Source organism: Salvelinus namaycush, chromosome 40 (assembly GCF_016432855.1).
Source record: "Salvelinus namaycush isolate Seneca chromosome 40, SaNama_1.0, whole genome shotgun sequence".
In the NCBI taxonomy this organism is placed as follows: Eukaryota; Metazoa; Chordata; class Actinopteri; order Salmoniformes; family Salmonidae; genus Salvelinus; species Salvelinus namaycush.
Window position 1 is genome coordinate 13,159,991 of NC_052346.1, and position 12,697 is coordinate 13,172,687.

The following is a 12,697-nucleotide window of genomic DNA, read 5'->3' on the forward strand; positions in this document are numbered from 1 at the left end:
TTCATCAAATGGCCATTATTTACATTGACCTCACCCCCTGTTTTTACACTGCTGCTACTCGCTGCTAGTCACTTTACAAATTACCTCGACTAACCATATTGACTCAGTAGATAGCCTTGTTAATGTTATGTCATTTTCTTGTGTTAATTTTAGATGTTTTTTTCTCACATTCGTTTATTTTCTAAATATTTTCCTAACTCTATTTCTTGAACTGCATTGTTGGTTAAGGGCTTGTAAGCATTTCACGGTACGAGGGGGATTCAACAGACTTCTTCCGTCGCGACGTCCCTCTAAGGCCCTTCTGCTAGCTTGCTATCCCCGGCCCGCTAGCTGCCTGAATCGCCATGTCTCCAGCCCACCGAGCCACTCACTGGACCCCTATGATCACTCGGCTACGCATGCCTCTCCCTAATGTCAATATGCCTTGTCCATTGCTGTTTTGGTTAGTAATTATTGCCTTATTTCACTGTAGAGCCTCTAGCCCTGCTCAATTCGCCTTAGTTAACCCTTTAGTTCCACCTCCCACACCTCCAGGTGACCTCACCTGGTTTAAATTATGTTTCTAGAGACAATATCTCTTTCATTGTCACTCAATGCATAGGCTTACCTCCACTGTATTCACATCCTACCATACCTTTGTCTGTACATTATGCCTTGAATCTATTCTACCGTGCACAGAAACCTGCTCCTTTAACTGTCTGTTCCGAACGTACTAGATGACCAGTTCTTATAGCCTTTAGGCGTACCCTTATCCTACTCCTCTGTTCCTCTGCTGATGTAGAGGTTAATCCAGGCCCTGCAGTGCCTAGCTCCACTCCCATTCCCCAGGCGCTCTCATTTGTTGACTTCTGTAACCGTAAAAGCCTTGGTTTCATGCATGTTAACATTAGAAGCCTCCTCCCTAAGTTTGTTTTATTCACTGCTTTAGCACACTCTGCCAACCCGGATGTCCTAGCCATGTCTGAATCCTGGCTTAGGAAGACCACCAAAAACCCTGAAATTTTCATCCCTAACTATAACATTTTCTGACAAGATAGAACTGCCAAAGGGGGCGGAGTTGCAATCTACTTCAGAGATAGCCTGCAGAGTTCTGTCTTACTATCCAGGTCTGTGACCAAACAATTTAAGCTTCTACTTCTAAAAATCCACCTTTCCAGAAACAAGTCTCTCACCGTTGCCGCTTGCTATAAACCACTTTCTGCCCCCAGGTGTGCCATGGACACCATATGTAAATTGATTGCCCCTCATCTACAGTTGAAGTCGGCCCATTCCTCCTGACAGAGCTGGTGTAACTGAGTCAGGTTTGTAGGCCTCCTTACTCGCACACGCTTTTTCAGTTCTGCCCACATATTTCCTATAGGATTGAGGTCAGGGCTTTGTGATGGCCACTCCAATACCTTGACTTTGTTGTCCTTAAACCATTTTGCCAGAACTTTGGAAGTATGATTGGGGTCATTGTCCATTTGGAAGACCCATTTGCGACCAAGCTTAAACTTCCTGACTGATGTCTTGAGATGTTGCTTCAATATTTATCCACATAATTTTCCTTCCTCAAGAAGCCATCTGTTTTGTGAAGTGCACCAGTCACTCCTGCAGCAAAGCAGCCCGACAACATGATGCTGCCACCCCTGTGCTTCACGGTTGGGATGGTGTTCTTCGGATTGCAAGCCTCCCCCTTTCTCCTCCTAACATAATGATGGTCATTATGGCCAAACAGTTGTATTTTTGTTTCATCAGACCAGAGGACTTTTCTCCAAAAAGTACAATCTTTGTCCCCATGTGCAGTTCCAAAACGTAGTCTGGCTTTTTTATGGCGGTTTTGGAGCAGTGGCTTCTTCCTTGCTGAGCGGCCTTTCAGGTTATGTCGATATAGGACTCGTTTTTACTGTGGATATAGATACTTTTGTACCTGTTTCCAACAGCATCTTCACAAGGTCCTTTGCTGTTGTTCTGGGATTGATTTGCACTTTTCGCACCAAAGAACGTTCATCTCTAGGAGACAGAACGCGTCTCCTTCCTGAGCGGTATGACGGCTGCGTGGTCCCATGGTGTTTATACTTGCGTACTATTGTTTGTACAGATGAACGTGGTACTTTCAGGCGTTTGGAAATTTCTCCCAAGGATAAACCAGACTTGTCGAGGTCTACAATTCTTTTTCTGCAGTCTTGGCTGATTTCTTTTGATTTTCCCATGATGTCAAGCAAAGAGGCACTGAGTTTGAAGGTAGGCCTTGAAATACATCCACATGTACACCTCCAATTGACTCAAATGATGTCAATTAATCCTATCAGAAGCTTCTAAAGCCATGACATAATTTTCTGGAATTTTCCAAGATGTTTAAAGGCACAGTCAACTTAGTGTATGTAAACTTCTGACCCACTGGAATTGTGATACAGTGAAATAATTTGTCTGTAAACAATTGTTGGAAAAATGACTTGTGTCATGCACAAAGTAGATGTCCTAACCGACTTGCCAAAACTATAGTTTGCTAAAAAAAAAAAGTGGAGTGGTAGAAAAATTTGTTTTAATGACTCCAACCTAAGTGTATGTAAACTTCCGACTTCCGACTTCAACTGTATCTTCAGAGCTCGTGCTGTTAGGTGACCTAAACTGGGACACGCTTAACACCCCGGCCATCCTACAATCTAAGCTTGATGCACTCAATCTCACACAAATTATCAATGAACCTACCAGGTACAACCCCATATCCATAAACACGGGCACCTTCATAGGTATCATCCTAACCAACCTTCCCTCCAAATACACCTCTGCTGTCTTCAAACAGGATCTCAGCGATCACTGCCTCATTGTCTGCGTCCGCAATGGGTCTGCGGTCAAACGACCACCCCTCATCACTTTCAAACGCTCCCTAAAACACTTCAGCGAGCAGGCCTTTCTAATCAACCTGGCCCGGGTATCCTGGAAGGATATTGACCTTATTCCGTCAGTAGAGGATGCGCTTGATATTCTTTAAAAGTGCTTTCCTCACCATCTTAAATAAGCATGCCCCATTCAAAAAATGTAGAACCAGGAACAGATATAGCCCTTGGTTCACTCCAGACCTTACTGCCCTTGACCAGCACAAAAACATCCTGTGGCGTACTGCATTAACATCGAATAGCCCCCGCGATATGCAACTTTGCAGGGAAGTTAGGAACCAATATACACAGGCAGTTAGGAAAGCAAAGGCTAGCTTTTTCAAACAGAAATTTGCATCCTGTAGCACAAACTCCAAAAAGTTCTGGGACACTGTAAAGTCCATGGAGAATAAGAGCACCTCCTTCCAGCTGCCCACTGCACTGAGGCTAGGAAACACTATCACCACCGATAAATCCGCGATAATTGAGAATTTCAATAAGCATTTTTCTACGGCTGGCCATGCTTTCCACCTGGCTACCCCTACCACAGCCCTGCACAGCCCTGCACCCCCCACAGCAACTTGCCCAAGCCTCCCCCATTTCTCCTTCACCCAAATCCAGATGCTGATGTTCTGAAAGAGCTGCAAAATCTGGACCCCTACAAATCAGCCGGGCTAGACAATCTGGACCCTCTCTTTCTAAAATTATCCGCCGCAATTGTTGCAACCCCTATTACTAGCCTGTTCAACCTCTCTTTCGTATCGTCTGAGATCCCCAAAGATCGGAAAGCTGCCGCGGTCATCCCCCTCTTCCAAGCGGGAGACACTCTAGACCCAAACTGCTATATCTATCCTACCCTGCCTTTCTAAGGTCTTCGAAAGCCAAGTTAACAAACAGATCACCGACCATTTCGAATCCCACCGTACCTTCTCCGCCATGCAATCTGGTTTCCGAGCTGGTCATGGGTGCACCTTAGCCACGCTCAAGGTCCTAAACGATATCATAACCTCCAACGATAAGAGACAATACTGTGCAGCTGTATTCATAGACCTGGCCAAGGCTTTCGACTCTGTCAATCACCACATTCTTATCAGCAGACTCAACAGCCTTGGTTTCTCAAATGACTGCCTCGCCTGGTTCACCAACTACTTCTCAGACAGAGTTCAGTGTGTCAAATCGCAGGGACTGTTGTCCGGACCTCTGGCAGTCTCTATGGAGGTGCCACGGGGTTCAACCCTCGGGCCGACTCTGTTCTCTGTATATCAATGAGTTCGCTCTTGCTGCTGGTGATTCTCTGATCCACCTTTACGCAGACGACACCATTCTGTATACTTCTGGCCCTTCTTTGGACACTGTGTTAACTAACCTCCAGACGAGCTTCAATGCCATACAACTTTCCTTCCGTGGCCTCCAACTGCTCTTAAATGCAAGTGTCTGGTTAGACTGTTTTCAGAAGAACTGCAACCAAAGACTGCTGTAACCAGAGAAGAATAATCTTTGCTGTTATCATACAATAACTAGTATGACACACACAGGCACACAGTCTGTCATTGGAAGGAATCAGACTTTAATTATGATCCATTTGAAAAAAGGTTTTACAAAAAGTAACATTCAAATTTTACACTTTCTTTTAAAAAAACAATTAAAATAAGCTTTTGATACAACAAAATTATTTATCTAAAGAAAATGGCTTCTATAAACAATGTGAATAGAAGATAATATACAGGTAAGTGGACGCTAAGACATGCACATACTGACAGGAAAGATTACAATAACATTTAGAAATAATAATGGCATGATTGTTTCCTTTACAATGAGTAGCAAACTAGCAAGAGAGTGGGAACATTATAGAATTAGAATGAGTAGAACTGAATATTGCAATTGAGATTCTACCCTTCACCCAGATCTGTGCATTGGATTGGTAGAAAAATGTCTGGAGGAAGTTTCCACCATAATCCACTCCATTTAAATCCATGCAGGTGAGTGAACGAGTACAGACTTCAGGAGAAGGGTAGAAAATTGGACTGCACTAAATGTTTTGCAGTGGCTGCGTGCCCTGGCGGCCATATTTGATGTACCATTTGAAATGTTCAATGTACTGGTCAGTGAACCTCAACTGTTCCAGAAATGCAAAAATGGCAAGTTCAAAATGTTGTCACCATTTTGGGTGGGCAATTGAGAAATCAAGTCGATTTTCAGACCTGTGTCCTTTAACTCATTTTAATTCCATGGGTAGAAACCGATCTGAGATGCTTCCTTCTGACAAGTCCCAAACTAAGCTAGTCATAGAAACAGAATATAAAATGTGACTATACAACAAAAAGTTTTTTTTAAATAAAAACAAATTAAAAAACGAGTTAACTGAAGACACATTTGACTTGAGTAAGCACTGCAAGTGTGCTCGTGTTGGCTAGAGTGATGACCCAAACATTCTGCTGTGGGTCAAAGTTTCCTTCAGGCACAGATCTAGGATCAGCTTACCCTCTCTAAATCCTAACCTCAAACATTAAGGGGGTAAACGCTAAACTGACCCTAGATCAGCATGTATGGCCAACTTTTATCACCAAATCAATCCAACCGCTAATAATGCTTCACCTGAAACCACAGGGCATGTCACATGACACAAGCTTTAATAGCATGAGGTCACATCACTTTCATGAGGTACAGGGCTGGAAAAAAATCTACATGGAAATAAGTGTCCACACAGACATACCTTTATTGGTTAGCAACGTTTCAATCAACCCAAACATGAATTGATCAGAACGTTGTTAACCAATAAAAGGTATGTGTTGGAGAATCAGTGTGCAAGCCCAACTCTAATACTACAAAGGTCTGACATTATGCAGATATTGGTTGTTATAAACTCTGTCATAGTGTTCTATAATAAAAATGTTTAAAAAAAAGTGTTATATCATGGCTATGACAGTGTTCACAAGGTCTTAAAAGGGTGTTATGCTTGTCGCTTCAGGTGAAGAGTTAATACACAGACACCCACACTCTAGAGAAAGCGACTGATGATTCAATATAATCAATTATTCAATCAATCGCTCTAGAGAGAGGGCTACTACACTTTTCCTATTCCCTGCATCCTAACACAACTACATGATCTGCAAAAGCTTAAAAAACACATGCATCTCCAGCATTTTATACAACAGTATAATACAAAATAAGGCATTTCGTAGTGAGTATTCATGTTTGCGAGAGTGTGTGTGTCTGTGTGTGTACATAGTGACAACATTGAATGTAATTTGTTTGCCTGCCTATAAAAAGACTGCAAATAACAAACATAAAGTCATGATAACTCTTACTTAAAATATATATATATATTTGTCATATATATTTACGTATATATATTCATATATAAAAAAACAATAAAAAACAAAAAACAAAGGGGGGGAGAAAAAAGCCCACACGGTCCCTGTTTATTGGCCAGTCTATAAGCCACGCCCTCATTCCATAACCTCACCGGGCGCCACGGTGACCAGCTGCAGAGGGATCTCCTGATTGCCTAGGAGGTTGTGGCCGCCAGCAGCTGATTGAAGGATGAGGGTGGTTCCGTCTGCTGTGATGATGGTGTCGCTGGGGGGCGGAGACGATGAGGAGGAAGCCACACCCTTTTTGTTCTGGTGAGTCTTTATATGTTTGGCCAGATGGTCGCTACGCATGAACCTCTTTGAACACTGTGCACACACAAACTTCTTCTCTCCTGGAAAGAGAAAGAGGAGAAATTGAGAAAAAGAGATAGAGAGTGATGAAAGAATAAGTGTGGTGAGGGTTAAGCTTGTGTTATGTAGTGAAGATGGTGTTAGTGTGTATACCTACCCGTGTGTGTCCGTCTGTGTCTCTGTAGCTCGTCACTCCTGGTAAACCGCTTGCCACAGAACATCCAGTTGCAGACGAAGGGCCGTTCTCCGCTGTGCCATCTGAGGTGAGCCCTGAGGTGAGAAGTCTTACCGTACACCTTCCCACAGCCCACGATGTGACAGATATGCTGCTTCTTCTTACCAAGACTCGACCCTCTGGGGAAGGGGTGACGAGAGAGAGGGTTGGGGTCACACACAAAGTCAACTTCATGCAGTCATTGGAATTTCAATTGTCGTGGTTGAAACTGACCCTACTGTGTATAGAACCCGGTTCAACCACATTAACCCACTGAGCTAAAGCCTAGGATCCACCCTTTTTATATACATTTGTGTGTTAATATATTGTGTGTGTCTTTCCAACCCACCTCCCTCCAGCCTCTTTACAGTTGGGACAGGTGCAGGCGACTCTCCTCAGCCTCTTGCCCTCCCCGGTGGACATGTCCATGTCTTCGTCATCCATCTGGACACGCAGGTTGTTGAGGTCACTGGGGTTGAGGGTGGAGTCACCACTCAGCTGCCACTCTTCAGAGTCCGGCTCCTCCTTTATCTGGATGTCTGTGGGGAGAGAGAGTTAGAATTTGTGTGTGAGTGAGTGAGAGAGAGAAAGAAATAGAAAGATGGAGTTTGTGTGTGTATACGTATGCATGTTCCTACCTGCAGGACTGTCGGCCTCCTCTCCCTGTGTGTATTGAATCCCTGGCTGTCCTATAGAGTTGACTGTAACAGTCTGGAGGTTAGGCAGGGTGATGGATCCTCCCTGACCCATAGAGAGGCCCTGGACTGGGGCTAGAGTCAGCTGCTGGCCCCCCTGGGCCTGGGGGAGCTGGAGGCCCTGCAGAGACTGGACCCCTTGGACCTGAGAGAGAGAGAGCGAGTTAGAAAGAGTTACACACATGTATGATCCCACACACCTACATACGGTAGTGAAACAGATAAACACACACCCACATAACCTACCTGGAAGGTCTGCCACTGTATCTGTCCTGAAGCAGTGACCGTCTGGGCCTGGATGAGGAAGGTTCCAGGGTTGACGAGCTGGACACTCTGGAGCGTCTGCCCAGACTGGGATAGATCCTGTCCCTGGGCCCCCTGGTTGTCCCCCGACAGCTGTAGGATGGGCTGGGAGAAGGACGAGGCATTAGAGGTGGACACCTGGATGAAACAGACTTAATTCAGTCATGTTATTTTTTTCAGCCATGCTCTTAGAACAGTGTCCCGAGGAGGACCTACAGCAACGTACATAGTAATATGATATGACCTGCTGAAGACAAGTTAAACAAGACTAGTAACTTTTTTCCTGTATCATGGCTCACCGTAATATGACTGTTATATGTGGTATAGGGCGCTGGGAATGAAGCCTAGGGAATTATGTCATATGACTGACCTGTATTTGCTGCAGGTGGTTGTGGGAGTTGTAGTTCTCTGAGGATGGGTCTGAAACCCCGGCAGACACGGCAGTAGCTTGGGTCAGAACCCCCGTCCCGTCGATGGTCTCAGGCAGCTGGGATGATGAGGTTGTTGGCACGTAGAGGTCTGGGTTACCGTTAGCTTCACTAACTAGGGTCGCTAGCTGTTTGGCTCCACCTTCCTGCCCCTCCAGCGCCTGGCTGCCCATGATCAGCTGACCATCGGTCGTCGTTGCTATGGGAACCGTCTGAGCGCCGGCAAGCCCTAGTGATTCGAGGTCTATGCTGTTGATAGGGAGGAAAGTTATGTTACCCCCCGACAGCCCCATGGGAACCGCGCCGCTATAGGTCGTGCCTCCGGCCAATGACACGCCCTGAATCTGCTGCATATGCCCAGCCTGCGTTAGGAGGTCAGAGGTTGTCGTTGTGGCAACGCTGATTCCAATATTGCCGTGGCTACCGTCCTGGATGAGCTGGATTTGGCCCGAGCCATCGTCCAATCCCTGCGCAGAGAAGCCTGCCAGAGTTCCATCTGAGTTGTGGATCTGAGGGATGACATAGAAGAGAGAGTTCAGCATTTGTGTGTAGAAAATATTATGTGTAAGGGCTAACATGATAATCGACCTGGTAATGGACATTCCGCTAACAGAGGTGTGCATGTGTGTGAGTGTACTTGCAGATATGTGCATGTATATACACACACACTACATGGCCAAAGGTATGTGGACACCTGCTTGTCGAACATCTCATTCCAAAATCATGGGCATTAATATGGAGTGGGTCCCCCCCTTTGCTGCTACAACAGCCTCTACTCTTCTGGGAAGGATTTATACTAGATGTTGGAACTTTGCTGCAGTTTTAGCCATAAGAGCATTAGTGAGTCCGGGCACTGATGTTAGGCGATTAGGCCAGGCTCTCAGTCGGCGTTCCAATTCATCCCAAAGGTGTTCGATGGGGTTGAGGTCAGGGCTCTGTGCAGGCCAGACAAGTTCTTCCACACAAATCTCGACAAACTATTTCTGCATGGACCTCACTTTGTGCACGGGGGCATTGTCATGCTGAAACAGGAAAGGGCCTTCCACAAACTGTTGCCACAAAGCTGGAAGCACAGAATCGCCTAGAATGTCATCATATGCTGCAGCGTTGATTTCCCTTCACTGGAACTAAGGGGCCTAGCCCGAACCATGAAAAACAGCCCCAGATTATTATTCCTCCTCCAAACGTTACAGCTGGCACTATGCTTTTGGGCAGGTAGCGCTCTCCTGGCATCAGTCAAACCCAGATTCGCCCGTCGGACTGCCAGATGGTGAAGCGTGATTCATCACTCCAGAGAACGTGTTTCTACTGCTCCAAGGTCCAATGGCAACGAGCTTTACACCACTCCAGCTGACGCTTTGCATTGTGATCTTAGGCTTGTGTGCAGCTGCTCGGCCATGGAAACCCATTTCATGAAGCTCCCGACGAACAGATCTTGTGCTGACGTTGCTTCCAAAGTTAGTTTGGAACTCGGTAGTGAGTGTTGCAACCGAGGACAGACAATTTTTACAGTTGACTGGGGCAACTCTAGCAGGGCAGAAATTTGACAAACTGACTTGTTGAAAAGATGGCATCCTATGACGGTGCCACGTTGAAAGTCACTGAGCTCTTCACTACAGACCATTCTACTGACAATGTTTGTCTATGGAGATTGTATGGCCGTGTGCTCGATTTTATACACCTGTCAGCAACGGGTGTGGCTGAAATAGCCAAATTCACTAATTTGAAGGGATGTCCACATACACTACATGGCCAAAAGTATCTGCATGTGTGTGTGTGTGTGTGTGTACAGTACACTACCTGGTATTGTATGCTGGACACTCCGTTGGCTGAGCCGTCGTTTCCAGATGCTGTGACGTAGATGGGCTGACTGTCCATGTTCCCGATAGGGAGAACATACTGGCCGTTAGAGGTCATCATGCCAGAGTTAGGAATGTGGACGACTCCCTGCTGCGCATCCTTCCCTGTAGAGACCGGGGTTAACAACTCCCAACGGTCTGAACCTGTTAGCTGGATGGCGGTCATGTCTGTGGTCTGACAGAGAGAAGACACACACACACACACATTCATAAATTATTATTCAGATTCACTGTTGAGGAATGAAAAAAGTTGATCTAGTTACAGATATGTAGAAGGCATTGGTCATAAGTCTTATGCTGTTGCATTGTAGTTCACAAAGAATATGAAGCAAAATATTGATTTGGAAATTACATTTCTGTACTATCTGAGACGAGAGCTGGAGGTACAGAGACAGATACCAGGGTGTAGGCTCCACACTGTGAATAGGGCAAAATGACATGCAGTATGGTTTGATATCACAATACAGTGTCAGTAGACAAGACAATTATTGTGGATCTTGTTAAAATATATATCCTATATTATAGGTATCTGCAACATTGGACTAGTAATAATACAGTAGTATCAAGACATTTCACTTACTAAGGCAAAAATGTCACAACATGAGAAATCAACCATGAACCTAAATATTTCTGAATCTATAGACTTTGGCTATACAGACTTTGGCTTAGCTAGGTGGTTTGATAAGAAAGGATCTACACTTCCTCAAGCATGTAACGCACCTACCCAATTCAGCACAGTATATTCTGACAGGAGAGTTTTGTCAAGAGCCCTAAACATTAACATGCATCGCTTGCGGTACGTTTTTGGAAACATAACGTTCCGTACAGTATCTTTCATATCAGGAACTTTTTATTTATGGTTTTGAACAAAAAGGTTAAATTACTACACACATTTTATAGGATTAGTGTTCCCACACGGCCATTTCTCCATGTTACATCGCTTGTTTACAAAGACAGAATTAGCGAGTTCCGAACGCTAATTAGCGAGTTCCGAACACGTGTGTATGCATAACTGGGGATGAAGTGTAGTTCATCAACTGGAGGCACACAGTTTGTCGATCTGTGCAAAACTGCTACAGTTAGTATTTTTTCATTTATTTGAAAGATATCTTTAATATCAGCGGGAAATTAAGGCGGATATCAGCATATGTTTTGAAAACCACTTTGAAAGCAATGTTTGGCGTTTCTAAATGTTAAAACACAGCTTCGGAATTGTGGAGCCAAATGTGGGCGAAAGTAACAGCTGAACAGCCTACATAGGGAGAAGGGTTTTCGAGAGCTAGTCACCACAACTAGACAAAAATCATCGAAGACTCCCTTCTATCATCCAACGAATACAGCTAGTATGGCTAGACAAAATACGTAATCGCTACAACATGGGCGTGGGGGGAGATATTTTGTACTCCGGTGCAGACTCCCACATTCTCTGTTCGGTTTCCCCACTCACCCCTCCTTTCCCCCACTGTACCCCTCTAGCCCCAGGTAGACGAGCTAAATATCGGCGACCTGACCAAGTGACGGGCTGTGTCCTACCCACTATGGGCGGGTTCTAGAGGGGTAAAGTGGGTGGCCGTTATAGCGGGGAACACAGCAGCGGAAGTATACTAGCTTTACACCCCCTGCAACATTTAAAACGTGTGAACTTCTAGCTAGCTAAAAACATCACACAGTAGTAGCTCGGAGTCGTCGAAATACGAGATAGAATATGTTGGGGTACCTGGTTTTCCGAGGCTCCGCCGTGCTGTAGGAATTCGCTTTGACTGCCTTCCACGTCCGCGGTAGCCATTTCCTCTTGTTTCAAATGTTGCTCTGGCGCTAGCATGGAGAGAAAGGAAAATTTAGCAAAACACAACATTTCTCACATGTTTCTGCTCCTAAAAGGCTGCAAAGAGACAACAAACTTCAGTCGATGAAGAATAAACGGCAAACCTTAACTTTGCGACAAGGTTTCAAGGCTGATTTCGACACAGATTGAATGTTTACTTTTGTTAACTAGCTAACTACCTAGCATAGGTCTCCTGCAAAAGATTAAAAGACGCCTGCCTTGCTATCGGTTGTAACGTACAAACTCACCGGTTGGTTGATGGGTTAAATGTTATGTACCAGTCATATCGTGGATGGTATTAATCGAAAGATTATCTGATCAACTAAACTCCGAACATGATTATCTTTTATCAAAGGCGGGCTTGTGTTGATCGGTGAATTCGGGTCGATTTTTTTCTATTTTGATTGACAGTGAGGGAAACACAAAAAGGGGGGCGCTAGCAACGTAACAGGAAGTCCCGCCGTTCTTCTCAAAATTGATTGGTTAACTCTGGGGTTTGGTGAGACTTCTATGGCCAAGCGATATGTCCGTCATTTTTATGGGATATCTGTTTCCTGTTTGTTTTTAGACAAGAACCTCATATCTGGGAATCTATGGTTGAAATTGAAGAGTAGGAAGTGTTGGGAAAATGGCAAATGTAATTGCAGCAATATTTATTTTCATATTAATGTATCAGCATATTCACCTTGTTACACTACTAGCTGGCTAACATTGCAACCAAGCTCTGTTATATTTAAGTGCGGTGATCGTGAACATCTTCGCTACATTGTTCTGTGAGGCTGCCAGCAAGACGTTGCTCATTGCCTCTGCTTTTTGTAAGGAACTGCTTCAGTTATGCTGAAAATGTTCA

The 12,697-nt window shown here is 44.8% G+C and overlaps 1 protein-coding gene across 2 annotated transcripts; it reads right to left on the bottom strand.

The window, feature by feature from the left end:
• Positions 1 to 4,403: 4,403 nt before the first annotated feature.
• Positions 4,404 to 12,264, bottom strand: LOC120033530 (transcription factor Sp3-like). 2 transcript variants are annotated; one of them, XM_038979914.1, is made up of 9 exons: positions 12,096 to 12,264; positions 11,740 to 11,837; positions 9,964 to 10,197; positions 8,106 to 8,672; positions 7,679 to 7,840; positions 7,376 to 7,577; positions 7,087 to 7,276; positions 6,681 to 6,877; positions 4,404 to 6,564 (listed from the first exon to the last, which is right to left on the bottom strand). In XM_038979914.1, the coding sequence occupies exons 2-9, from the start codon at positions 11,806 to 11,808 to the stop codon at positions 6,308 to 6,310; spliced, it is 1,878 nt and encodes a 625-aa protein (XP_038835842.1). In that variant the 5' UTR covers positions 11,809 to 11,837; positions 12,096 to 12,264; the 3' UTR covers positions 4,404 to 6,307. The 2 variants fall into 2 exon arrangements, with proteins under 2 accessions (XP_038835842.1, XP_038835841.1); XM_038979913.1 differs by having other exon boundaries at positions 7,679 to 7,873.
• Positions 12,265 to 12,697: the final 433 nt, after the last annotated feature.